The following is a 27284-nucleotide window of genomic DNA, read 5'->3' as shown; positions in this document are numbered from 1 at the left end:
AGATTTAATACTTTCCTCTTCAATTTCTATTGTTTTCATAAATATGGCATAAATTGTCTTCATGGCCAGGAATCGATGCGAGGAGCTAACCATGAGGGAACCATGAATAATATTAACAAATTGTGTTTTTCAATGATTGAAAAAATTACAGTATGTGTTGAGAGAAAGGGTACTCACGAAATAAAATTGTGATAATTAACAATTTTTTATATTCATATACGTATAGTTAATGATTTACCAACTAATATTTCCACTTCATTCCAAACAATAATATATCAGAATTATTTTAATTATTTAGTTATGGAGTATTTTAATTTTGCAGGCAAGAGAATAATGAGGATCACGATATAACGTCAAAAAAAAAAAAAAAAAGATCATGATATGATCATGTTTCCAATTTAGGTTTTATAATAATTGAAAACAATAATAATGTGTGATTGAAAGAAAGGATAAACAATAAATAAAAACATGACACTATTATTAGCCTTTGATCAAATAAAATAAACGGTTGAGATTTGGTGTCAACGAATCCGTTGACACCGGGTGTCAACGGATCCCAACTCTCTCTCTCTCTCTCTCTCTCTCTCTCTCTATATATATATATATATATATATATATATATATATATATATATATATATATATATATATATATATAGGATCAATTGACACCAAGGTGTCAAATTTTATTTGACACCAAATCTTATCCCTCCATTTTGATTTAATCAAACGATCAAAATTAGTCACTAGTGTTCACATGATTTCCTTATTTTTTTGAAGGGTGATTTCCTTCCTTAATTGTAAATATGTTTTTTATTTTTATACTTAATTTTTCCTTTATTGTTGAAGATATATTGAATAGTCGGGGACCACATCCTCTCTTTGTAACTAATGGGATATCCCTCTCATCATAGCTCAATAAGTTCTCAAAAACCTTCAAGTGTTGTCCTTCAATTCACAAAAATTGAAATCAATTGATCAAACTATTTTCTTTTTGAGGCAATTCATTCAAACATTTATATTATATTACCAGTAATAAAAAGCTCAAACAATTATATGTCTAGAAATAATAGATTATTTCTAAAATTAAAAGGTGGCTCATTTAATCAAGCATTTGAGCACTTAACAAATTGATTAGAGCCGTTAGATTAAAACTATATTAATGGATAGGATTTGATGTCAAATTTTATTTGACACGGTGTCATTTGATCCTATCCCATATATATATATATACATAGCTTTCTTTTTCCAAATTAAAAATTAGGGTTTCTCAAATTCTGAGAGTTTTTTCAGTGCGGCTAAACAAACTCGATTCTCATATGCGAAATTGTCAAACCTCACCATGGATAAAGTAACCTACTTCATGTTTCCTTTTTCTTCTAATGTTATTATTTTCTCCTTTTTCAAATTGTTCATAGTTCTGTTTGAATATTCCATTGATTTTATTTTTGTTTGTTTTGAATCTGTGTGTTACAGACTGAGAAGGCTTTTCTGAAGCAACCTAAAGTGTTTCTATGGTATATATTCAAAATTTAAATATTCCCAAAATTATTTACTACTTTCTTCTTCTTTTTATTGTGATGTTGATGCATTTTTGTTGCTTATTTGTTTGTTATTTGGCTGAATTTGGCAGCTCAAATGTAAGTGGGAAGGGAAAGAGGCCAGGAAAAGAAGGACATCCCTTCTCGAAACCGGTCGGTCTTGGATTTAAATCTTCCAGGGAAGCAACCGAAGGTATCTCTCGCTCTCAATACATTTAAACCATAATGACATCACCTAAAACACTTAAGGATCAAAATGAGGTTTACTCGCAATAATTGGCTGAACCTGCAATGGACGAGTTACTATTTTCCATATGATGTAGACCATGTACTTGAATGTATAGGCTAATTTAGTTAGTTGTTTCTATTATGATAAAAAGAAGTGTGTAATTTTTTTATATGAATTGTTTGGTAATAATAAGCTTTTGAAATCTATTTAACTGAAGAAATGTAAATGCATTGATTTTTTTATCATGCATGCATTATTATTGGTAAATAGTTGCAAATTGTAACCTAGCAAACAAAATAACATGCCGTAATCCATTTACCTTTTGAAATCCATCTCTTGATTAGAGATGTCGATGGTTCTAAAATCTAAATATACCTAGTTAAAAATCTTTTCACACCATTGCTCATGTCACCATCTTCTTGTTATACTTATTAGTATTATTCCAATACCAAATGACTTGGTTTTTTTCTTTCTGAATGAGTGTATGTTTATTTAAAACAGGAATCGATACTGACAACAGTGCTAAGATGAACAGGACTATTATTCTTAGGAGGAATTATCTTCACTTTATTAAGAAGTATGCGAACATTCCTGCTCATGTATCACCTTGCTTCCGTGTTAAGGAAGGAGAACTTTGATCTAGCTAGCTAATGGAAGTAACATAATTATGTTTCAGATTTCTTATATTCTTTGTTCATTTTTCTATATGAATCTCTGCTGTACAACACTGCAGTTCAATACATACTTAGCATGTTATGAGTTTAGTGTGCAACTTTGCTTTTAACTCAAATGTGAGTCCTCAATTCTTTAATAATATTGATATATCTGAATTATTAGGTTTATGAATGATATAATTTGAATTGGTTACCCACTAGATATGCTTATACCTCAATAATTTTAAGCAATTACCTAACCATTATAATTAAATGTTTTCTTTAGGAGACATGTCAAACATATTGCGCCCAATTTTTTATTTTAAAATGCATGAATTCTTGTTTTTTTTTTTATCGTAGCCTTAAAGAACACTTACATTTATGTTATCCCAAGAATAAGTAAAAATTAGAGTATGCAACTTATGAAATGCCTGTATATTATTCTATTTTTGGTACAAGAAATTGGTGAAGCGGAGCCACTATGAGAATCCACATATTTTGACCTATGTGGAGCAACGACAAGAGTGTTAATGTGAAATTTAGCCTAGTAACAGTTGAAAGACAAAATTGATGGTTTATTCTTAAGAAAATGTTTCAACCTTGCTTGTCTTTGACTTAGTCTAAACATGTTTTGCTTCTTTGGAGTGATACTGCATTAGGGAACTCAGGACGTGATACATATACATGTTTTCTTTCAAGAACAAGGCTTCCATATTGGAGGCTAGAAAATATTATTATGCACGCTGCCTAGAAGAGTTGACACCTTGAAGATGAATAAATAAATAACAAGTGAATTTGCATGCTTACTTGGTCTCCTCCTTGTCTTCTATATTGAACATTACATTCCCTCGGTTGGTAGGGACAATGCATAATATATGCAAAGCGTACGAGGTTCGAACCCTGACAAAGACTCCAAACATTACATTCCCTCGTATACTTTATTAGATTTTCTATTTCTTAAAGACGTTCTTAACTCATGCTCAAAATTTGATGCAAAAACTCGTGTTGCAAGTCCTATGCAACGTGTCATAGGATATGCAAGGTCGTTGGTTTCTAATGGAATAGTAGCAAGAGAAATGCTAGAAGCACTCTATTTCTAATACTCACTTTTTTATTGGGTGAAACTCATGTGAGTCTCACCATTTTATGTAGGATCCACATGAGTTTATCCAAATAAAAAGTGAGTGTTAGAGAGAGTATTCATATCACTCTTTCATCACCTATCCTTTTAGAATTGACCTTGTTGAAGGAAATTTCAGAGAAAGCATTCACCATTCTTGGAAACTTAGTATTTACTTCCAAAAGCAATAGAGAATACTCAAAGTTTGGTCGAGTCTATCAAGCGTTTCAGAAAGTAGAGTTTTGTTAAATACAAATCTCCAATTTTTTGAACAAGACCATTTACTCGGCGTCATCCAGATTTTAATTGAAAACGATTTTTCACCAAAATTTGTCTGCATTTTTTTACCATCTTCCACAACGGGATCCTTTAAAACACCGAGTCATGATTCAATAAGAAGTGCATCCTTATCCATTGTGAATAGCTCTCTCTGTTTTTTTTTTTAACATAATGTATCTCCTTTTTGAAATGTCATCTTTTTAAAAGACAAAATTGAGTTGAAAATTGTGGAACTCGACATTATAACATACACTTTATCGGTGGTTCGTGATCATACCGAGTAAACTCTACACCATAGAGTTGGTTGGTGGTACCATAAACACGTTGGGGTTTTTCAGTGATGACAAAAATAGAAAATTTAGAGAATTAGGATTTTTTTTGTTGAAGAAAGAATAGAATTAGGATGTTGACAATCATATAATGCAATAGAGACGTTGAAAACTATATTGATTAGGATCAATTTGACATGAACAAAAACAAATTTGAAGTAGTAAGATGAAATATTATTGAGTAAAATATAGTGGTTAAAATTAAGAATTCAAAATTGTGTATAAAAATAAGAGAGTAAAATTGAGTGTAATATTTTTAAATTGAGTGTGTCTATAAGTTATTTTTTGGAAAATTCTACGAGGTTCAACATGTGTCTCAAAATATGTAGCACAAATTAAGCAGTAGAGAATATTGAATAACTCAAAATAAGGCTGAGTTATTAAAAATAGCAAATGATGGAATGTTAACTCTACAAGCCCTTAAAAAAAACTCTTACGTGGTTCAGAATGTATAGCAAATAGCAAATGTTGAATAATTGAGAACCTTCGGAATTAAAATCAGAACAAATTAAGGTTTAACGTATTGATGAAGAATACCATACCATGATATTTAGGAAATAAAAAAAATGACGTTAAAGGCTAACAAAAATTCAACCAAAAATCAAAAACTTTGAACTAACTTGGTGGGGCCAGCTCATGCTATAGTGCAACGCATGAGCGACACTCGAGAGTCCAAGCAACAAGCTACTTTAGTGGACACTCTCATTCAAAAAGTAATTTAATATCGTGTGAACCAATGATCCACATATCGGATATTAAACCGATAAGAAAAGGCACTACACTTGATCTTAGCCAAAAGGCACTACACTTGATCTTAGCCAAAAGGCCGAGAAAGGTATGCTCTAAACCGTGAAGAAATTCTAACTTTATAACAAGGCTTTGCGTGCTTTTCATACTTCGAGCGATGTGGGACTTAGCCAATTACCCGTGCACATACAATTCTCAATTACCAATCGCAATCGAAGTATTTGTAATATTAGTACGAACTCGAGACTAACAATCGATTCCAAACACGTCAAAATCCACCGACAAATATGATCTCTTGTATGTTTATTAATTTCCAGATACAAATCTCTTATCCTGCTACTTTGTAGGGTGAATTGTTGAATTACTCCAAGGTGATGGAGAAGCATGTTAGTGATAAGGAGGAGCCAATGATTCTATTGCAAAGAAGTGTGAAGAAGCTTCACTTTGGGAGCCGGGAAGAGAAATAAGCGAAGACGAAAGGATGGCTAGCCCGTTTCGGAAAGTTGATGGTTGAACTTGGGGTGATGTCCGTTTTGGTATCGATGGCTAGCCCGTGGTGAACTTAGATTTCGATGATCCGGCTCATGATCTTAGTTTATCACGGAGAGAGATAAAATGGTACAATCGTATATTGTGCATGTACTTCTTGAAGTGGCTTTATTAGGGAGCACTTAGCTCATAAGAGAACAATGAAATTATTGCATTGGTTTAAATGTGAAAGGTGAATAGAGATGACTCCACATTCGGACACACAAACTCCAAGAGCTACAATGAGTTCAACCGTAAAACCAAATAAAAAGAAAGGAAAGGAAGATAATGATGAACTTAGTTAAAGAAAGTTTGCATAAGAATTTGGAAAGAAAAACTCGCAGCAAATGCAGCGAGGAATCTTCTTAGTTGAAGTCTTAATTTGTTTATCGGCACAAGTTCAAGGAGTTTCACCTTACTAAGATTTTTCTTTAGTTAATTCAATTTACCAATTCGGGCTCACTCTTAATTTTCAGTATCTTTATTAGATAAATAAAATTTCGTTTAGAATTTTTTCGAAAATCGGTTTTTGGTTAGTTAGCCTAAGCGAAATTAGTTAGGGATTCGGTTTTCTTTTCTCCAAAATATTCATTGTAGAGCTTCCTATATAAGCTCATTTGTAACCTTTGTACGATCACGACATTTTCTTGATCATGTGTGCTTGCATCCTTCCTTTCTCAAACACCATAGTTGTCTTATATTTGTGTATTCAAATAAATTTGAGCTATCCACCTTTTTGGTGTTAACGTTAATATCTATTTGTTGCCAAGATTAGTAATATATATATATATATATATATATATATAAAATGTTAACTTGCACCAACCTAAAAACACTAAGGTGCAAGTTAACAAGCTGCACCTACTAGTACTTTACTAAAACACCCTTTTGTCTCTATTGAACTTTATTTTAATTAAAAGGACATTTTTGTAAATGGCATAAATAATATTTGTTTATAATAGAAAAACATGGGTGTTTTGGTAAATAACTAGTAGGTGCGGTTTGTTAACTTGCACCTTAGTGTTTTTAGGTGGGTGCAAGTTAACAGCCCCCATATATATATATATATATATATATATATATATATATATATATATATATATATATATATATATATATATATATATATAAACCGATAGTCATGCAATCATGTTGACATAAATAATCTACCTATTAAACGAGCACATCATAGATTAATTTTCTTTGCCTTGCACAAAGGCTACATGCAACTGCTTTGCCGGTTGTAACGGTAGATGCAGCCCGTCCCCGTGAACATAACATTTTTGGTGTTAACGATAATATCTATTTGTTGCCAAGATTAGTAATATATATATATATATATATATATATATATATATATATATAAGAACCGATAATCATGCAATCATGTTGACAGAAATAATCTACCTATTAAACGAGCACATCATAGATTAATTTTTAACATGAGTGCACTGTCAATCTCTAAAAGTGCTTGTGATTTGGTGTGTTTTTGAATGAAATGGGTTCATGTATGTATGAAAGACGGCGTCCATGTTGGGGTGAGAGCACTTGTTTGGTGTATAAACAACCAACTTCAAATGCTTCATGTGGTGACCGGTAATCCTTGGTGGATTGTAACCTCCATTTAATTAAAAGGGAAAGAGAGCTTTAATAGGGGCCACGAAAAGCATGACTTACACTTTCAACTGGTAATCCTTTCTACGAATTGTTGAGCTCTCATAATTCATTCGATAATTTCAAAAAGGATACATTTTGAATGAACGAAGTTGTTAAATATGGTTAGTACTCAAGAGGCATACGATAACTTCAAAAAGGTACATTTTGAATGAATGAAGTTGTTTTACTGGTATGGATAGTGCTCAAGGTATACAAATTGATGATGTGTCATTCAATAAGGTAGATTATGTTAAGCGTGAGAGAAAGTATAGAGTTTTGGGAACTCTGATTTCCATAGGTGGCTTTTGAAGGTTTTCAGTGTTGTAATTGCACCACTGATTGAGGCGATTAACTAGAGTGTTGTTGAACTTAAGTGTGGAGAAGAATAAGAGCATGTGTTCCCACCATAACAATTCTGGAAAAGAATAAGAGCATGCATTCCCACCATTACAAGGCTTGCACGTGTACAGCCTGTTTTGTACACCATTTTATTAGTTCAACCCCTGTTTTGTACACCATTTATTAACTTTGCATCGATATATCCATGGAATTTGTGTGCCAAGTTTGTAACAAAAAAATCAGTTTATAGTTTTAAAAGAAACCAATGTAATTTATATGATGCCATCTCAATTCTAACTTCTAATAATTAAATTATTATATAACCAATTCCAAGCATAATCAAAACTCGCATAAGAAAAGCTCAACTCCAATTCCAATATTGTACAGCAATATGTATACACTTGGAGAAAGTGAAATCATGCTTGACATAGAGATCTTAAAACGCGCAAAATACCAATTTGACATCAAAAGAACCACCCTGAAGTCTGATTCTTATGACCACAATCTTCAAAGGCCGAATTTTATACATAATCATTCCATCTGCATCAAGAAGCAACAACATTTTTCAAAAGTTGTAACTAAAATTAAGATCAATTCAAAACATGGTAAGACACTCCTAGAAAATTAATAACAGTTATTAAAAAGGGGAAAAGAAAGTGCCATCATGGAATATCAACAAAATCCACAACAATAATAGATAAGTTCTCCAACACCCATTACTGACCCACACAAGAAAAACTAATTTAACGTCGTACTAAAAATCCATGCTACTTACAATAGTAAGCAATAAAATTATATACAATAATTTAATCAGTGTCGATGAAATAAAAGATGTTGACAAATCATATGTCTGAGTTGTTATCCTAAATCTAACTCAAATTCCAGACTTGAAGATAGAAGAATTCACAATAATTTAGAACATCACACCTCAAAACTTGTTTATTTTCACCTGCCACAATTTCACAATTTTCCCATGGGGCACCGGTTAAGGAATCCTTAAATAGAAATTTGGCCTTGAAAAATAAGTTTTTACTTTTGATGAAGTAATAATTACACTACCTTTTTATAAAAACTTAACTGTTTTGTTTGCTTAACCAATGCCTGCAGGGCACTGGTTAGCATTCTGAATGACATTAAAAAAGGGCAGCACGGTGCACTAAAGCTCCCGCATACACGTGGTACGGTAAGGAAAAAGTAGTACAATCATGTTGATGCAATGGGTGATTTGGACACATGCAACAAAAATCAATAACAACTTACTGAAAAGAGTTTATCACAGAAGGATAGATCAATAATTGGACTAGATATATACCAGGAAAGGATCCCTACTTTTTTGTTTCATGTATTCAACCCATGATAAAGGACTCTAGTGGTTATTGTTGTAGTAATTAATATTAACAATTATGACGCCACACAAATAAATCCAACATAAAACATTTTAGAATCTCAGGAAGGTAAAAGGGTAACCTTTTGGCGTTTTGGATCTGGAGCACCTGATTCAGAACCACTATGTCTGCGCGATGTCCCAGCATTAGTTTCAACCTACATATATACCTGTTTGTCAGTTTTTTTTTTTCCTTTTTCAGGAAAGGGTGATTATAATATTCAATTTTCACAACTACCATGGCAGGAAAAAGCTAAAGAAAAGAACAAAAGTCCTCCTGCACAATTTCGCCTATTTGTTTTTGCTGACATTATATACATGTTCAGCAACCTGGGGGCAAAGAAGACCTAGTGGTGTTTGAACCAAGGATATCAAAATTAGAGTTCCCAACTTCAACTAGTGGGATGTTCCTACTATGCATCAGAATTCTGAAGTTCTACGGGTGGTTGAAGAGAAGGGCTTCGGCAGTCAAAGTTGACATGAAAAAATTTACTTGCACAATAAAACTAAAAGAAAATAATGAAGCATGCCAACCTGGGTTGACGAATCTTGAGCCGCTTGATCGTCAGAAGGATTTCTCTCAGACCCTACTTGTTGAGATATGACCGGCATGATCTCACGGAGTACATTAGACAAAAATACTCCTTCAGCACTAACAGCAGGTTCAGCTTCAGGGGCTTGGGGAGCACCCCTTGATGTTGCAGCATGCATTGAGGTGGAACTTGCATTTGCTCCTTGTAAGCTTGAATCCTCCACATGTATTTCTCCAGTGGGAAAGAGGGTTCTTAAAAACTGATACACACTGCTTGGTATCTGTCTATCAGATTCTTGGTTGTTTTGGGGTCCACCAGCTGCCAGAATATTGATATTTACAACACGAGAATTAGATGGCTCTTGTCTTGTGTTTGGAGTTGATGAGGTGCCTACAGAAGTCCAGTCACAAACTTATTAAAGCCCGTCAGATATTTATTTTATCTATATATCGCATAATTGTGTAGGTCATCAGATTTCGTAACTATAATATATAGCGAGCAGTTACTCGATGCACACAAAGTGAAACACTAAAATGGAAGGAGTTGCAAAGAAAGAAAGAAAATTGAGTAGAAAAATACGAAGTTGTAAATATTCTACATATTCTAATAAGTCAAACATGATCCAAAAGTAGAAATGTCGCAATGCCAAATTGAGTAGAAACCACATCTTCAATAAGAACCCGCGGTTTAGTAAAATTATAAAAAGATATTTTTGGATCACATACTATGCATATCAGCGATGTGAAAAAGAAAAGAAATATCAGACTGAGAAACTCCTAGATATAGAGGAATACTTCAAAAAAAAAAAAAACTCCTAGTTATAGGAAACAATCAACGGTGTGAAACGTTAAATGGTCATTTTGTTACCATTCCTTGCAGAGTCTTCCGTGCTTTGCCTTTGCAATGTGGATTCAGGAGCTGAATGTGGTGCAGCACGATGCTGACTTGCTGATTGAGATCCCTGTTCACTATTTGCCTGCCCTGTAGTTACACGTTGAAATCTCCCAAGAACGGGATGGTAAAGCCCAGTAGAATTACCAGATGGTTCTGAAGAAGCACGACCCAAGGGACCAGGTACTGCTGCAACCATGGTTCTAATCGGCACTATCCTTATTCCAGATTCTCCAGCAATAGATGCATCCGGACGCCTAGAGGTTGCTTGACTAGCAGAACTTTCAACTGGATTTCTTTGCACTGAAGCAGATTGTGTATCCCCACGCTCTTCTTGGCTGGCATTGGGTGTGGTTGTTGAAGTGCCTAATATTAAAAACAACGTTAGCAAGAAGTGAAGACTTGGAGCATTATGCAAAAATACAGGACGCATAACACCAATAAATAATATACCTCGTCTTATCTGTATATCGATACGCCTTGGGAAAAGACTTGAGCCAAGTCCACTACCTAAACTTGAGTCAGTCTGTGCAGCTCCTACAGGGACAGCACCAAAGCTTGCTCCAGCTTGAAAAGGAAGAGGCTGGAACCATGCATTTCAATAAGCAACAGTGTGATAGTTTTCATGACAAGCAAGGCATAGGACAAGTGCAAAACCTGAACCATGATATGATTAGGACCAGTAGGCGATATAAAAACTGCAGGTCCACCATTAACTACAGCTTCAGACTGCATAGGAATCACAACATTAGTTAGTAATACAAACACGGGTATTACAAGATAAGATACCAAGAAGGGTAACCAAGCCTACCGGTGTTTGACCTAAACGCAATGTCATGGTTGTACGACCAAGCTCGAGTAAAAATGCACCAAGGTTATAAAACAACAGTCCAGTCCTCAATGCCCTAGATTGAGCGGTTGATCGCAAGGGGGCATCAGTTATATCTGCTTGATTCTGTAGTTGTCTTGCCAGTTGCTGTAGAAGTATGCCATGAAATCAATAAATTTCTCAATTTAACTTAGTAAAGAGATTACTCACGCCCAATTACTTGAGAAAGGAAAGCAGAAAATAAAAATGGGGGTCTTTAATTGAATTGTTAGGGGGGCAAGCTCATATACAGATGAAAATATGAAGAGTTAGAACACACAAGTATGCACTCCCCAGCTTGTTCGATGATCATTTGTCTCGTAGAAAGCAAGACTTCTGCCAAGGATGCGGGTGATGGAAGATTTTCTGGTGTTGAACCCAAACGTGAAGAACCAGATCCCATTGCTTCATTACTATGAGCCTCAGCTGCTTGGGCATTCCCCCTTCTCTGACTGCAAGTAAAATGTGTTCCATCATTCTCAAATAACAAGCTTGCAGAAGGAGCAATGTAACGATGATAACTATGGAATTCAACATGGGTTGCTTACCAATTGTATCAAATTCACGACTCATATGACTTAGGTACTGGGACAAAGTTGTCAAAGAACCAGGAATAACCTACAAAACCATATATAAATGAATTAATTGCTTAAAATTACCACTCAGGGGGATCTCAAATATCAAATCTTGAAAAACATGCATCAGAATTAAGTAGAGAAGGAACTTTGTGCATCTTACAGGAGGCTGCAAAGACCCTAGAGAAACTGACGCCGGAAGTCCAAAAGTATTCCGTAATCTATCTGATACACTCTGTGAACCAGTTTGATCAAGTAGGGGACGGAATGGATCTGATGCTCCACTGGAATCCGAAGTTCTTCCAAGGCCTTGGGAATCATGCTCCTTCATCAGACCAATTACAGCGAAGATGTAATATTAAAGATTTGCAAGAAGACTAAATAAATAGATACATCAAGAGATGTGTAGAACAATGTATCCTAATGATTTGAAAACAACAACAAAACACTTTTATGTTTTATAAAAGGATAAAATCCTTCTTTCTCTGTTTTACTTCATCTCTCATGGGTTATTAGAGAAATAAGGCATGCCACCTATATTTGAGGGAATTTTTGGGAGGTTGCAGAGCCTCAAACTTCTGCAATTCATTCGGTAAACAAGGGAATCCTCTCCTACATTTGCTCTAATATAATTCCAGTTCCTATCAATCGATTGATAGGTGTATGTTAGTTGATGGGAATGAGTTATTTTGTTAGAGTTAATTACCAACAACCTCCCACAGTTCTGAGATTCATTCTATAAACAAGGGAACCCTCCCCCATTTTTGCTCTAGTAAAATTCAAGTTCCTATCAGTAAATTGATATGCATATGTTAGTTGATGGGACTGTATGTTTCAATTTTTGCAAATAATGAATTATTATTGAATTGTGTAAACTCACAAGCACAAGATGTGCACAATGGGAAAAGTACAGCCAGTAGATCAGTAAAAACAAAAACCATATTACACCAAGTTTGCTAGAGTCAACTAGTGGGTAATTAGAGAAATAAGGCATTTTTTTTGTAAATAAGAGATGAGATTGAGAGGGAAGCTTGACATTTTGGGAGGTTTTAGACCATTAGAGGTCAGCAGTTCATTCCATAAACAAGAGAGTCCTGCTCTAACTTTGTTCTAATAAAATTCCAGCTTCTATCGTCATTTCCAAGTCCTCACACTGTCTCTCTTTTTCTCTTTATTTTAAAACTTAAGGAACATACACACTGAGAATATTATATATATATATATATATATATATATATATATATATATATATATATATATATATATATATATGAGGAGGGATATATTGACTCCAAGAGTAAGTAGCTAAAGTTACTCCAAATCACAACCCTCAATTTATTTTAATCTAATGGTCTTAATTAATTACTAATGCATCTTATGTGAGTACTACTTTACACAATCATTCCCTTGCCTATGTGAACCTGCTTCATGCGATTGTTTCCATTAGATTCCGATCATCAACACAATAAAATACATCGATGAACAGGCAGCGAAAATCTGACAAATCCTCAATAGTTTTGTTCAACGAAGGAGATTAACAATGTTTCCATTATATTTTATACATAAATTGGCAGTCAGGTAGTGTGAGATTGGTTGATCGAAGCAATTGAAACATAGAACAATTGCACGATGTAGAAAAAAAATCCAATGGTTGATTGGGTTGTGGAATCTTGTTGTGCAAAATCAGAAAGCACCAAACCTGCTAATTTGATAAGGCCGTGTACAGTTACGCTCAAGCAATTGGGAAGGGAATGGATTGGAAAGAAAAGAAGGCAAGGGAATTGATTGTGTAAAGCAGTACTCACATAAGATGACTTAGTAATTAATTAGGACCATTAGATTAAAATAAATTGAGGGTAGTGATTTGGAGTAACTTTAGCTACTTACTCTTGGAGTCAATATATCCCTCCTCTATATATATATATATATATATATATATATATATATATATTCTTCATTCACACATTTCCTATTACAATTTACAATAAAAAAAAATGAAAGGTTGACCTTACCCTGACAACAATCCCTTCACCACTACTTGCAAAATTTGGAAGTCCAGTGATCGAGCCTAAAACAGCAGACACAATCTGCAGAGCACCATAAAAAAATAAACAAAAATATGCAAACAACCCCACAAGTGTGCGACTTTCTCTTCCAATTTAAAATATACCCTATTTATTTCAGGTGGAACTCCATCGCCCTGAATAGGAACATTGAATGTTTCAATGAATACACCTGGAGCGACTTGAGTACTGTGACTATGGCTTGTGCTTGAATTTGGCTCAGTCGCTGCAAAATGGATGTTTAGCAGTAAATACCATATCTTGTTGTATTAAATGAAAATTTTCAGTTGTTCTGCATGGAGGTATAGCATAAAACAAAACAAGCCCAACAACGAATCTGCTCTGGGCCCCACCCCTAAAATAGACTTATGATGAAAGAAAACACACACACATGCATAAAAATTATAATAGAAGATGAAGAAAATAACCTCTAAATCACAACATTAAATTAAGTTCATAACCATAAATTCACAAAGTTTATAACCATAATTCATGAGTACAGAGGCAGAGTTTGAAGCAATTAGCACGAAAAAATAACAGAAACAAGGAACTCGCACAGCACAAGAAACAGAGAAATAGAGGAACACGTTCAGCGGCAGTCGCAGGAAACAGAGGAACTCGCAAAGTAACGATGGTATCTCTGTTGTCAATGCGAAAATGCGGCGCGGCCAACCCAAAAATAGACGTGGTGTGGGAGCAGGGCGCGCAGTGGGCGCTATTTCGATGGTGCGGACAGTAATATTAAAAAGTATGTTATTAATTAAGATCTAAGAAAGTATGAGAAAATATATCCAGTATTAATATAAAGGAAAATATAAAGATAATTAATTCTTTTTTACTAATAATATAAAATATACTTAACAAAAAGTTTAGTATATTTTTCTAAATAATTTATATTCATATAGTTTATATATTATATTTTAGGGTTAATTAAGTTTTTAGTCCTTATAAATATTCACAGTTTTGTTTTTAGTCCCTACAAAATAAAATCACACTTTTTAGTCCCTGTGACATTTTCCTTAAGCATTTTAGGGACTAAAAATGCTAATGGAAAAATTTGATAGGGACTAAAAATGTTGATGGAAAATTTTATAGGGACTAAAAATGTTGATGGAAAATTTTATAGGGACTAAAAAGTGTGATTTTATTTTGTAGGGACTAAAAATAAAATTATGAATATTTATAGGGACCATTTACTTAATTAACCCTATATTTTATATATATATATATATATTTAAATACTCATTAACTAATACAAATTACATACTCATTAACTAATTTATACTTAGACTACATTTTTATCTAATTATGTTACTATTGTTTTTTTGTAAAAAGAAAACTACCATAGGTTTTTTCTAAAATAAAAGGTATAAGAAAAAATGATTACTGTATTTATGGCTTACTTTTCTTTTCTTGGTTAACAGTTTTTATTATTGAAAAAATAAAAGGTAAAAAATAGGTTAGGCAATGAAAGTCATGTGTTTTATTTTAAGTCTATTGTTTAGTATTTATTGAGATTGGGCCGGCCCATATAATTCTTATTCAGCAATATCTTAACCCGCTCCATGAAAGATTAGGTCAAAGATTAGAAGGAGCCCGCCGCAAGCATAAACAACCAGATTTGTAGAGTTGATCTTCTTTCAAAGATTTTTCCTCCTTTCATCTTTTGTCTTACATATTATATTCTTATTCTTCTTTTTTACCAGAAAAAGGATGAAGCGGACGCTTTGGCCGCATCACCTCCGCACCGCAACATTGAAGAGCGGGCCGCTTTGACAGCTAACCCCATGCGACATGCGCCGTCGGGACCAGGTGCGCCGGGCTTCAAATTTCCGTTACACGCCGCGATAGCAGGCGGCGCGACTGCTATTGACAACAGAGGATGGTGTCTTATTAAAACAGAGCTCAGTGGCAGTCGCAGATGAGGAAGAACCTAAGTGTTTTGCCCTAAACAGTGTATATCATCGCGCGAGGAAGATCAAGAAAACAAACATTTTTTTTATTGCAAAACTGGGTTTTTTCTAAACCAGACCCAAACCCTTTAGCATTAAAAAAGGAGGTTTTTTTTCTTCACAAAACCTAGGCCAAATTGGGGAAGCTTCAAGTTCAAGTGAACTTCTATAAAACTGGTGAGCTCTAATTTATGTTTTTCGCATTATTTTGGTTTTATTCAGCTACGAACAAAGACTAAAAATCAAGTGTTTGGTCAAATTAGCTCTTGTTTGACTTCATGAATTTATGTATGATTTTGCCATTAATATAATAATATGTTCTATTCTAGTACTACTGTGCAATTCACATTTCTTTCCACCAGGATGTTTTATATGGAGATACACATTAAGAGATTCAAGCTAAGAATAACCCTTTTAGAAGACCAGAAAGGTTAGGCTACTAGTTACGGTATCCCTCGATAATGAAGACTTCAGCAATTTTCATATTTTACCAACTATTTACATAAAAAGAAATTATCAAACTAACACTAAAACAAAAAATGAAACCACATTGTAAATCCAAGTAAACAAGATCAGGATTCATAATCATTACAAAAGCAAAGATAATATACAAAATTGCATCAAACCTGCATGATTGGGCAGACTTCCTGGAGGTGGCAGATCAGGTTGCCTCACAACCAGATGCAATGTGTGACCATCTTCAACATCTACTTGTGTTAGGGAAGAACCTCATATTGAAGAAAATACATTATACGAATAGCAAAAATTAAAGAATAGCGACAGAACATCTAGACATAACAAATCATGGCTTTTGAATTGATTGAATTTTAAACTTGAGTGTCTAGAAGGTCTATCATTCGCAAACATGAGTAAAATATTGAGATTGAATAACATATTTATGAAATACTGAGATTGAATGTTAATGTATAGTTGGTACAGAAGAGACAAAATATGAAGTGCAAATAATTTAACTTCTAGATACTTCTTGTAAAGATGCAAAAACTTTTGCAATAACACAGTTATTTCCCAATTGAAATTCTACTATTATTGCTACCATTTTCATCCTTTGGTGTACCTTTCTGCCTCAAAACCTCAAACTCTTAATGTTTTGTGGCAAACAAAAATAGACCAGATGTTACAGCAGTAAGGCGCAAATATAATTTTAGATACGCACATAAAATACAGCAATAGTTAATGATTGAGCAACCTGCTAGACAAACAAAGGGAACCAAAAAAGAAAAAATCAACAATGTATGAAGGGAACACCTTCAGTTTGTATTTGCACAATGGTCAAGACACCATCTGAAAATAATAAATATTTTATTTAACGATATGGAATGAGAAATCTGGCATTTTTGTCAGTCTGCAAAGAGAAAGCCACATAGGCCTTCTTTGTGAAGTTAAACACAAAACAGAAAGATAAAGGATACGGTATGCAGACAATAGTTGATCATCCTTTAGAACTTTCCCTTGGCAAATTAAGCGCTGCTGTTCTGATAACACTCCAGTTACAGTAGCAATCTGTTCTTTCAAAGCAGGGACTGGCATCTGCAGAACAAGGGAAATGATTGAAGGTAGGATCAGTAGTTCAGATAAGTAATTGAATGATGCCGGCTAAATGATCAAGATACTTAAAACAGCAGCTTTGAGGAGTAATGAGCATCAAATAAATATGGTGCATTTGGATAAGCATTAAACTAACCGAGTTATGACATAGTTGTTTGGAGGATGATTTCTAGTTTCCAATGAAAAACATCAAAACTGAAACAACTACTTTGATACTTTATTTTCACATAATTTTTTTTTAAATCATTATGAAGATATTCAATTTTTTTTAACTCATAAACCACATTTTTCTTTGAAAAGAAACAGACAAACACACTCTTAAAAAAGTTTTTGATAGGTCGAAACTCAAAACATGTTCTAAAGTTATAGATAAGGAAGGAGGGGCCCGACCTGCTGGATCCTGAGAAACCACCAGCAATAATATAATGAAGGAATTGTGTGTTAGAGTATTGGAGAAATCCATATCAGCTATGGAAAGCTCAATGGATTTCAAGAAGAAGCTGGCTGCAGAGCACTTTGCAGCTTTCTAACATTGATAAGGACATAGCCACAAATGGAGGTATCAAGCAACTTCTTTCAAGATGGACGAAAAACAAATGGTACCAAATTATGTGGTTATCAAACTCTCAAGTTAAGTCTTAAACTCTTGCAATTTAAGATTTTTTATTTTTTTGACAAATCTTGTGAGTTTAAGATTCTAGGTCATAAAAACAAGCTAACTTGCATGTTAACAATTGTAACATTTAAGCTTTTAGTGTTGTCGTGAGAGACAAATGTTATGCCTGGATACGACTTTGTTTTCTCCAACTTCATTTTTTATTTCACATTTACTTCTTTGTCTTCAAAATGTAAATTTATTTAAAAGTTACTTATCCAAGTATACTTCTTTTTTTTATTTATTTTTTTTATAACAAACCATAATTTTAGTCTTCAACTCTAAAATAAATGTTCATCTATCAAAAAATATTTATGCTTTTTTATGGAGATGAAATAATGAATTGTTGTAATATTCTAATGGTGTTATATTATCTATATCTGTCATATATCATATATAGGTAATTTCAATAGTAGGTACACTCTTATGAGTTTACAAGTCGAGTCTATGGAGGCAAGTTTACTTAAACTTTGGGTTTTACAACCTGGGCTGGAATTTACCAGCAAAATGACAAAATCGCAAGATGAAATGATTCAAGGCTTTTGAGACAGGTTGTGGATACCGTAAGTAGAAGAAACCCATCAACAAAGAGAGAACAGGAAAGGAAGTATTGCCAAAAAGTGTGCATGGTCAGCAAGAATAAAAGAATCATGAAGACAATAGCATTCCTCTGCTTTAATATGGCAATACCATGCTGAACTTGTGAGATTTTAGATAAGAAAGGTGGGAAGAGAAATAATAGAGATTACAAGACCAACACTTAAACTTACATTAATCTAGACTCTAAATCCAAACTATAAATATGGAAGTGATCGTAATTATTAAAAACTCATAATTCCAAGTAAACAAAGAAACAAATCATGAAATACAGAAACAAATCCTAAGAGTCGATATACAACAATAAGAACCAAGTCTTATCTCACTAGATGGGGTCGGCTACCAATTCTAAAAAATAATACAAAATAATCTAAATTACTCTAAAGCACAACCCAAGTATTCTGAAATATTTTCCTTATATTCCAACTACATGTATCTACTTGAATAAGGTATTATACATGTATCTACTTAAATGAGGCATTATGCGCAAGAAACAAAATAACATGAACATAAATAGAAGTATTATACTGGAGAAATTAAAAAAAAAAAAAAAAAAGTGAAGAATGTTTATGAGTAGTCAAAGAATTACCTGTTTATCCACTTTGAGAGTATAAGTTTGTGAATCAAGTGTTTTGAGCTTTATCTCAATAGTTGTTTCTGAACTTCCAGTGCTGTTATTGCTAGGGATCTTTTCAACGCTGTTACTTCCCATTCTCCAGACCACACAATACACTACAAAAATGAAAAAGCATCAGAAACTACTAGTAGTTCGTAGCTATTACTTTTTCCACCAGGACACGGGATTATTATGGAACAAATCATGCCATTAAAAAAAATAATAGTAGTATTATCGAACAAATCATGTGAAACTAATTAAACAATACAAAAATAAAGAATATTTGAAAAAATTCACATGAACACCATTACAGCTTATTTTTTAAATCCTGACTTGTATAAAAGCCTCTTTACATGTGAAGATCAATTCATGCAAAATGGACCCTGTAAACAAAAGCTGAAATTTTGGAAGTTCACATGATTTCCACGATCAGCATTCATCTGACCCATGCAGAAAAATTTACCAAGAATTAAAAGACAACTTCAACTGTCCAACATGTAGGCAAAGTCCATTCTTCCAGGATGGAACTCCTATTCAATGAACATATGCCGTAGAGAACCCACTCCTGCAAGCAAGCTGGTAAGAGCACCATAGATGGGAGTTGTGTTGCACACCCATTCAGTATGAGACTCAAACTCCTCCGTCAACCCTGACAGGTTGGAAAGGCAAGTTCATCCGCACGTGTGGATAGACATTAGACAGACATGGCAGAGGTCCATTTCATGTATAGAGTGTAAGCTATAAGATGGAGGAATCAGTGATAATGTGATGTGTACCAAGTCCATTCTATAAAGGATTAACCTTACAGCTCCTGCACCAACTTATCACCACAGTAGATGATATCACGACAATTTGAAATTCCCAATCAATCCCAATAAAATGAAGTTAAAGCACACCTTAACTTGAGAACAAGAGTAAAATAGGATCATATTCACTCTAGCTAACAATACCCAACAAATCTGGCCTATCCATTTTTTTTGTGTGTTAACCTTCTAGTTTCTAGGGGAATGGACCATAGTAATCCAGAGTTAGGCCAGGAGGTAAGTAAGGTAAAGTCTGGCCAGGAACTGTTCTACCTAGGAATCAAACTCGGGTTCTCCCGAACGATTCAGCCTTAGGTAATGCTCATTAATCACTTGAAGCCAGTCACACTGTATCCAGTTCCTTCAATTAGGAACTCATGTTTTTTTATAACCCTCCTTTTTGTGCATGAGCACAAAGAAACCCTTCACATGCATAAATAACTGTTTATATTTGTATTGATATATCATAGTATCAGCAATGCAAGTATCATCAGCAATGCAATATGTGAAAAAGCTCGTCAAATGCATTTATATATGTTTAAATGTGATAAAGCTCGTAGAGTATCATCAGCAGTGCAATATGTGATAAAGCTTGTCAAATGCATTCATATATGCTTAAACAGCCAACTCCAAGTATTTTAGCTGACACAAAAAAAAACATAAGGCAGTGACTGCTCAAACAACAAAGCAACCGCACAAACAGCCCATTTGTGATTAAGATTTCACTACATTGCAAAACCTGTAGGGCTCCTGACCCCAAAAAAGCGCACATTCAAAATTCATAAGATATTGATTTCAGAAACAATACATAAAACTGAGAAGTAAACAAATCCATATTAGATAGAATTTAGAAGCTTTTCATTACCAGGAACAAATCAAAACACACAAGACTAACCTATCAGCTACACTTTCTCACATGCCAAATGAGAAACATCAAGCACATTCCAATCCAAATAATAAATCAAAAAAACATTCAAATACAATTGTATAGCATTTGTATTTGTACTTGTAATTTCATTGAAAAAAATAAACTTTGCAGCTTCTCTTAACATATGCCACCAAATTCAAATTCAAAAATAAAAATAAAAAATCATATCAATACAGTTCAAAAATGTCCTAAACTACACGATAATCATACACAAAGTGATCAAACATCACGATGACCTAAACTACACGACTGAATCATGCATGATTAAGTAAATGAACTATAAACCTAACAAAAGGGAAATTTCACTCATGCAAAAATTGCTTAAAGACGAAATAGATTATAATCAAAATTCAAAACCTAGTTATGAAGAACATCGATGATGAATAAACATCAACAATTCGATTATTCACCGAATAAAATTCAAAGAATGCGATAATAATTATACATAAACGAGGAATTGGAATGGAAAAAGCGATTATCGAAAAGCTAAAAAGGTGAATGAGGAATTTACCTTGAAGTAGAAGCGAATTGGGGGAAGAAGGGTTAGGGATTGAATAGTGGAGAGTGGGTGTTGAAGCAGCGTTATAGCTTTCACCGCTGAGTCTCGTAAAAGCGCACGGGTTTTTTTCACTATTGAAGAAACAGGGTAGAGTGTATGGAGTTCTGAGTTTGTATCTAGAGTAGCGGATTATTTCCCACGCTTCGCTATCGGCTCAATGAGTCGGTCTTCGCCGCCTTTTTATTTTTCCCTAATTTGTGTTCGGAAAATGCTTTAATATATCAAAAATCGAATTTTTTTAAAGAAAAAATCGATATTATATCCTTTTTGAAGGAAAGTCGATATTATATACTTTTTGACCAATCAATATATATATTTTTTTGAAACATTGACCAATCAATATTATATACTGAGAGTTGTGTAATTTATTTTCTAAAAGTTAGAGATTATTTTTTAATAAATATTTACTACTTGTTGGATCTTTAACATGTGTTCTTTATCCAAAATCAAGCTGAGAATATATCTCAATTTAATGTCGAAATTGTTAGACCGAACACCATAACCAAGATTCAAACTTCGTTCCTCCACTTGCGCATGTGGTTTTTTATGGGTATTATCATTTCATCTACCAACCTAAAAAAGGTTTTTAGATTGATACATACATTACTATCATTTTCTATTTTTAGTCTCACTAAAATAAATATTTAAACAAGAATTCGTTAAATGTTTTTCGTCAACAAATTTGGTCATTGTTGTTGATGACACCTTGGTGGTGGGTGGAAAAAATTGGACGAATGTTCGTGCTTTGAAGAATGTTTTACTTTTGTTTGAAAAGATATACGGATTAAAAGTAAACTTTCGAAAAGCATGTTGTTTAGGATTAATGTGGCGGAATCATGGTTACATGAGGCGGCTGTGGTAATGAATTGTAAACATGGTCATCTTCCTTTTTGTATTTGGGGCCGCCTATTGCCGGAGATCCGAGAAAACTTCGGTTTACTTTTAAATAGTTGAATTAGTTGTAGGTTGATAGGAAAATATAGCTACCAAGTCTAAATAGACATAGAGGTTTTCACGAGGGCTTTATTGGAAGTATTCAATTACTTGTTGCATCACAATCAACCGACGTTGAAATCAATTGATGCATGATCGATTTATAGTTGAATCGGTTGTAGGTTGACATGCAAACATAACTACCAAGTCTAAATGGACTTGAAGGATGTTATTGGGTTTTACTAGGGGCGTGATCATGTCTAATGAGAATCCGGGAGGTTGCAACATTGATTTGAGTCAATATGGTGAGGAGGGGGCGGTTATGTTATGGTAGAGGAGGGGTTCGGTCGATGGTAAAACTTGAACCATATTAGAATGGGGGTGGTTTGTTAGATGCTCGTTGGCCGGTCGATGATATTGTTAGACAAGTGGGGGATGAGGTTTCTACGTTGTTTTTGAAAGATTTGTGGCTTAATGGTGTCTTAGATGTTAGATGTTCTAGGTTGTTTGGACGTGCTATTAATAAATTATCCACAATTGTGGAGATGTTCTATTTGGGTGAGGAGGTTAATGGCGAGGCTTTGAAGTGAAGTAGAAGGTTGTTTACGTGGGAGGAGGGGCCGACGAGGGACTTGTTGTTTTGCAGATTGGTATGACCGACGGTGGATTTGGAAGCTTCATTCTTCACAACGGTATATAGTCAAAATCGCTTATAACAATTTGACTACTACTAACGTTGTTGTTCGTGAAAGGGTTTAAGCATGCGTCGTGGCTTAACCAAATTTCGACTACTTGTTGTATCACAATCAAGCGACGTTGAAATCAATTGATGCGGGATCGATTGATAGTTGAATCGATTATAGGTTAGCAGGCAAACATAGCTACCAAGTCTAAATGGACTTAGAGGATGTTATTGAGTCTTATTAGGGTAGTTATCATGTCTAACAAGAATCCAAGAGGTTGCAAAACATAGTCAAACATTCCCTCCCACAAAAATAGAAATATGGAGAACATAGGTAAATGACAACCGAATAGTCGGTCGTACAAATACAATTTTACCATCAACACAAGCAAGATATTAAGAGACTAAGTTCGTAACGTGTATTTTTTTTAAAGCTAAAACAAACGAGTCCTTTATTATTTTATATTTCAAAGCTTGTTGGATACAGAAAAAAGTTTAATATTTGGTTCTTAATAGTATTATTGCTGAATTTTTAAACGGTTTATGACACTCCCTTTCTCATAGGTCCCCTACACAATTTATCAACCCACATGTTTGTACAATTGATGTGGAGATGCAACTTACCTATACGAAGGTAAAGTGTACGTAGCCAGATGAATGTTGCACAATTTTCCTTGCGAATTTTCTCTCAGTAATTTGTCGAAAACAAGAGATTAAAGCCTATAATATTGGGTTTGGTTGTCATTGTATATTCCATATTTCATCCAAATGCGGACTCTTAACTATATACATGTTTTCTGAGCTACAAAATAACAAACATGTTTTCTGAGCTACAAAATAACAAAACTAGCAAATGGTACTTTTGCAAAACTGCAATTTGCAATCATTGGTCCTGGTTTGTTTTTGCTTTCATAACTTGAAATGAACATAAATAATACTGATTGTCACTTTCATGTGTTCTTTTTATCTTATTCTTCTAAAAATTAAGAGCCAAACCAAGATATTAAGATTAAGATTTATATGTACTCATGAGTCATAACTAATTAATCATTAAAACGATATATTCTTAAAATAGCTTGTAATCAATAAAAGTGACAGAACAACATATATAATGTACAAATCATCCCTAAGCCTTAAAAAATTGCAGCATTTCTGCAATGCTCGACTCTTCTGTCTATAATAATATTATATTTATCCAAATATAAGGAACTTTTGTCTGTTTTTTTTTTCTACCTAGACTCAATTAATTGTGTATGGGAGACTTTTTCCTAGCTGGTGAATAATCCATCTCAGTTATGTCTACAAGGTCCTCAGGGAGATAATTAGAAGTACTTAATGATTTTACTTTTGTTTCCTTTGCTTCCCCATTCACATTCACATTTCTAGTATTGCCATTTACTGAGGTGTGAGCCACATCCTCACTGTTCTTCACATTCTGTTCATGAAGCATATATACAATATTATAAATAAAGATGTAAAAAAAAAAAAAAAATTCTAAGGTTTATAATATAATTTATTTGATCTCTTATAAACCAACCTTTGACAAGGATTTAGTTGTAGAAATTGAAGTGGTAACAAGTTTCCTATTCTTTATATTTCCTGCAGCAAAATAAAAACATTTGAAATGCTGAATTAATACTGTGATTTATATATGAAAGATTGTATGTTAGTAGTACCTAATTAAATTTCTTTCATGATGGTTTATTATATAAATATATTTCATAATATGTTTTAAACCAGAAACCAAGAGAAGAGAATAAAGCCTTGCATTTTTGCATAGTCATAAGTTTTTGGGACAAAATTTGTCAGCTTAGTGGTAAAAATATGTCCTTGTAATTTCAAAGGACGAAGTTCAAATCTACAATTGTAAAATGGCCATTAGCGCCACTTTAGATAATAATTTTCCACTACCCTAATTTTTTTAAAAGAAAAAAAGGAAGAAAAACTTGTGGACTTGAAAAAACTAATGGTGCCTAGATCTATGTCGTCTAGGTCCATAGTAATCTTCATGAATCTGTGGTAACTGGTTGTGTGATTTTCTGGATACTTTAGAAGCTGTTTTCTTCAGGCTACCTGTGCATTTTTGTTGGTCATTGCAAAGAGTAGCTTCCTCAGAATCAGTGTTACTTCTTTTCAACAAGGTGCTTCTTTCCTCATCCTGCAGTCAGAAAAGTGAACTTATATATCAACATCCATAAAAATGTGAAAGCATGCATAAATATGAAGATAGAAATACATAAAACTTCAAAGTAGATAATATCCTACATGTTGTTTTTGTTGCTCAAATGCTAAAGAGCCTTTTCCCAAACGTATCCCTGCACACACAAAAAGGAAGATTAGAAATGTAACAAGGACTAGTTAATTGTTTGAACTGCATGCTGTTAAATTATATATTTACCTTGAGTTTTTGTAAGGAGAAGTGACAAAATGAGAAGAGAGACTGCTACACAAGAAGGCCTCATTTTTGAAGGAAAATCTGTGGAAGAAGTGAGAAATTTGAATCTCCAAATAAAATGTGTGATCTTCTTCAGGGTTTTGTTCTTGCAAGGAAGAGCTTAATTGAGTATAAAATTGGAAATTTTTAAGAGTGGTTGATGGAATGGAAGATAGATAGGTAGCAGCTTATATAATATATAGAGTGGTGTATGGGGGACCACATTACATAAATTAATAGCAGTGACTTTTTTCCTTCTTTTTAGTTTTTTGTCTTCTGACAATACTCAAAGTGCCCCTATGTCAGAGGAAATTTCAATTACTAATAATCTAATAAACTCCCAATCATTTAAGCGCAGGCTTAAGTCTTTAATTAAAAGATTTTGTAGCAAAAGGAGCTATTGTCACTATAGAAGAGTAAAAAAAAAAAAAAACTGTAGTATAGAGTATTATTTGCATTATTAAATAATAAAAAAATAAAACCAGAAGTAGTAAAATGAGTCCAAAGAAAACATGCAATGTTAGTCAAAATTGAAACCTTAAATAGAAAATGACATTTACTTTGGGGAAAACTACAGGAAGATCATAGCTTGTAATGTTTATAAACTTGCCTATTCATTTTTTGATCTGCATGAGTGGCAGTGCACTTTGTATCAATGTTTGCACATGTCATTGCCAATTACCTGAAGAAATAAAGGAGAAATCCAAAGAAAGACATGCAAAGTAATAGCTGAAAAGGTACATTTATCACTTTTAGCAATGCTATAGAAAGATGTATTGATTAGGAACCCTATGTGATTGATAGTACTCTATATATATCATTTTCCTAATCTGTTCTTCATGCATGTATATATAGTATGTACTATTCAATTTTTGCAAATTGCAATGCCAACCTTTTTCAGTGTGCGAGAAACAAGTGTTCTACCTTTGTTCATTTTTTTCCCATTTAGACACTGTCTCTTCTAAAAGACAACTTGATCAATTTGAGCTTCTGTCTCTAATCACCCCAAGTTTATTTTTTACTTGCTTCTTCTAGCTAGCTAGGTAAAAGATGGACCACAATTAAGGCAGCTTATCCTTTGTTAGAAAGACCCCTTCTATATGAACATAATTAATATTGATCTTAATTATTTTCGTGATCATTATTACTCTTATATGTTAAGAAGAGCGTTTTGTTGAGTTCCAGTATCAGTCACTATGCAAAAGAAATTCAGTGGGTATCCATCCTTTCATTTCTGAGAGAAATAGAAAGCTAGGTAAATCCTAAAAATTTAATGGAGAATTCTACGGTACAGTCACCCAAATGACTTTTTCAATAAAGTCAAACATTTTAAATCAGTTTGTGGAAAACCGGCTTTAAAAGTCTAAATAAAAATGGAATTTATTAAAGGACCAACAGGGAAGTGTATTTTACAACCCTTTATTTTATGTCCAAACTATCAAGATATTACACTAGTCAAAGCACAAATTAGATGGTGTGATATAACGGCTGAATATTTTTAGACAAATATTTATATGAAAGCCATGAAAATATAGATCATTTTTTATATAATGAATATAAAGGATTAGCTCAAGATTTAAGGAATAAACTTAAAGAAATAGCTAGATGAGTGAAGAAAACAATACACTCACAACTAGAGTCAAGGCTTTGCTTGACGAAACCAAGAAATTAAATGAGAGATTTGAAAAACAAATTTCTTTTCTCGAAACCTTACCTCGGATCTTTAAACAAAATAATTTATATACAAAAGATTATGAGCAAGGATTAGAAAGACCCCATGAAACTCGGGCAAATATAGAGAAAGATTTTACGTGCTACAACAAAA

At 33.5% G+C, this 27284-nt stretch overlaps 3 protein-coding genes and 1 pseudogene across 3 annotated transcripts; 1 reads left to right on the top strand and 3 right to left on the bottom strand.

Annotated features, from left to right (window-relative positions):
• Positions 1-1214: 1214 nt before the first annotated feature.
• LOC146902371 (small ribosomal subunit protein uS17-like) lies at positions 1215-2583 on the top strand. The gene is made up of 4 exons (XM_085739184.1): positions 1215-1350; positions 1476-1516; positions 1633-1733; positions 2271-2583. The coding sequence occupies exons 1-4, from the start codon at positions 1342-1344 to the stop codon at positions 2405-2407; spliced, it is 288 nt and encodes a 95-aa protein (XP_085595310.1). The 5' UTR covers positions 1215-1341; the 3' UTR covers positions 2408-2583.
• A 2186-nt stretch (positions 2584-4769) lies between these two features.
• On the bottom strand, positions 4770-4989 carry LOC146902370 (U2 spliceosomal RNA; annotated as a pseudogene).
• Positions 4990-7747: 2758 nt separating this feature from the next.
• LOC146902369 (Ubiquitin-like superfamily protein) lies at positions 7748-21493 on the bottom strand. The gene is made up of 17 exons (XM_085735219.1): positions 21363-21493; positions 19494-19503; positions 19094-19236; positions 17117-17234; positions 16313-16393; positions 13842-13960; positions 13684-13758; positions 11835-11996; positions 11632-11714; positions 11377-11548; positions 11040-11204; positions 10886-10957; positions 10682-10811; positions 10205-10594; positions 9339-9727; positions 8888-8962; positions 7748-7960 (listed from the first exon to the last, which is right to left on the bottom strand). Exons 3-17 carry the CDS (start codon positions 19214-19216, stop codon positions 7952-7954), a joined length of 2163 nt encoding a protein of 720 aa, XP_085591345.1. The 5' UTR covers positions 19217-19236; positions 19494-19503; positions 21363-21493; the 3' UTR covers positions 7748-7951.
• A 2575-nt stretch (positions 21494-24068) lies between these two features.
• LOC146902368 (uncharacterized) lies at positions 24069-25626 on the bottom strand. The gene is made up of 5 exons (XM_085736077.1): positions 25424-25626; positions 25291-25340; positions 25099-25183; positions 24563-24624; positions 24069-24460 (listed from the first exon to the last, which is right to left on the bottom strand). The coding sequence occupies exons 1-5, from the start codon at positions 25485-25487 to the stop codon at positions 24269-24271; spliced, it is 453 nt and encodes a 150-aa protein (XP_085592203.1). The 5' UTR covers positions 25488-25626; the 3' UTR covers positions 24069-24268.
• Positions 25627-27284: the final 1658 nt, after the last annotated feature.

Source organism: Medicago sativa, chromosome 8 (genome assembly GCF_051527215.1).
Source record: "Medicago sativa cultivar Bolivia chromosome 8, Bolivia_mono, whole genome shotgun sequence".
NCBI lineage: Eukaryota > Viridiplantae > Streptophyta > Magnoliopsida > Fabales > Fabaceae > Medicago > Medicago sativa.
This window is presented reverse-complemented; position numbering and strand designations above follow the sequence as displayed.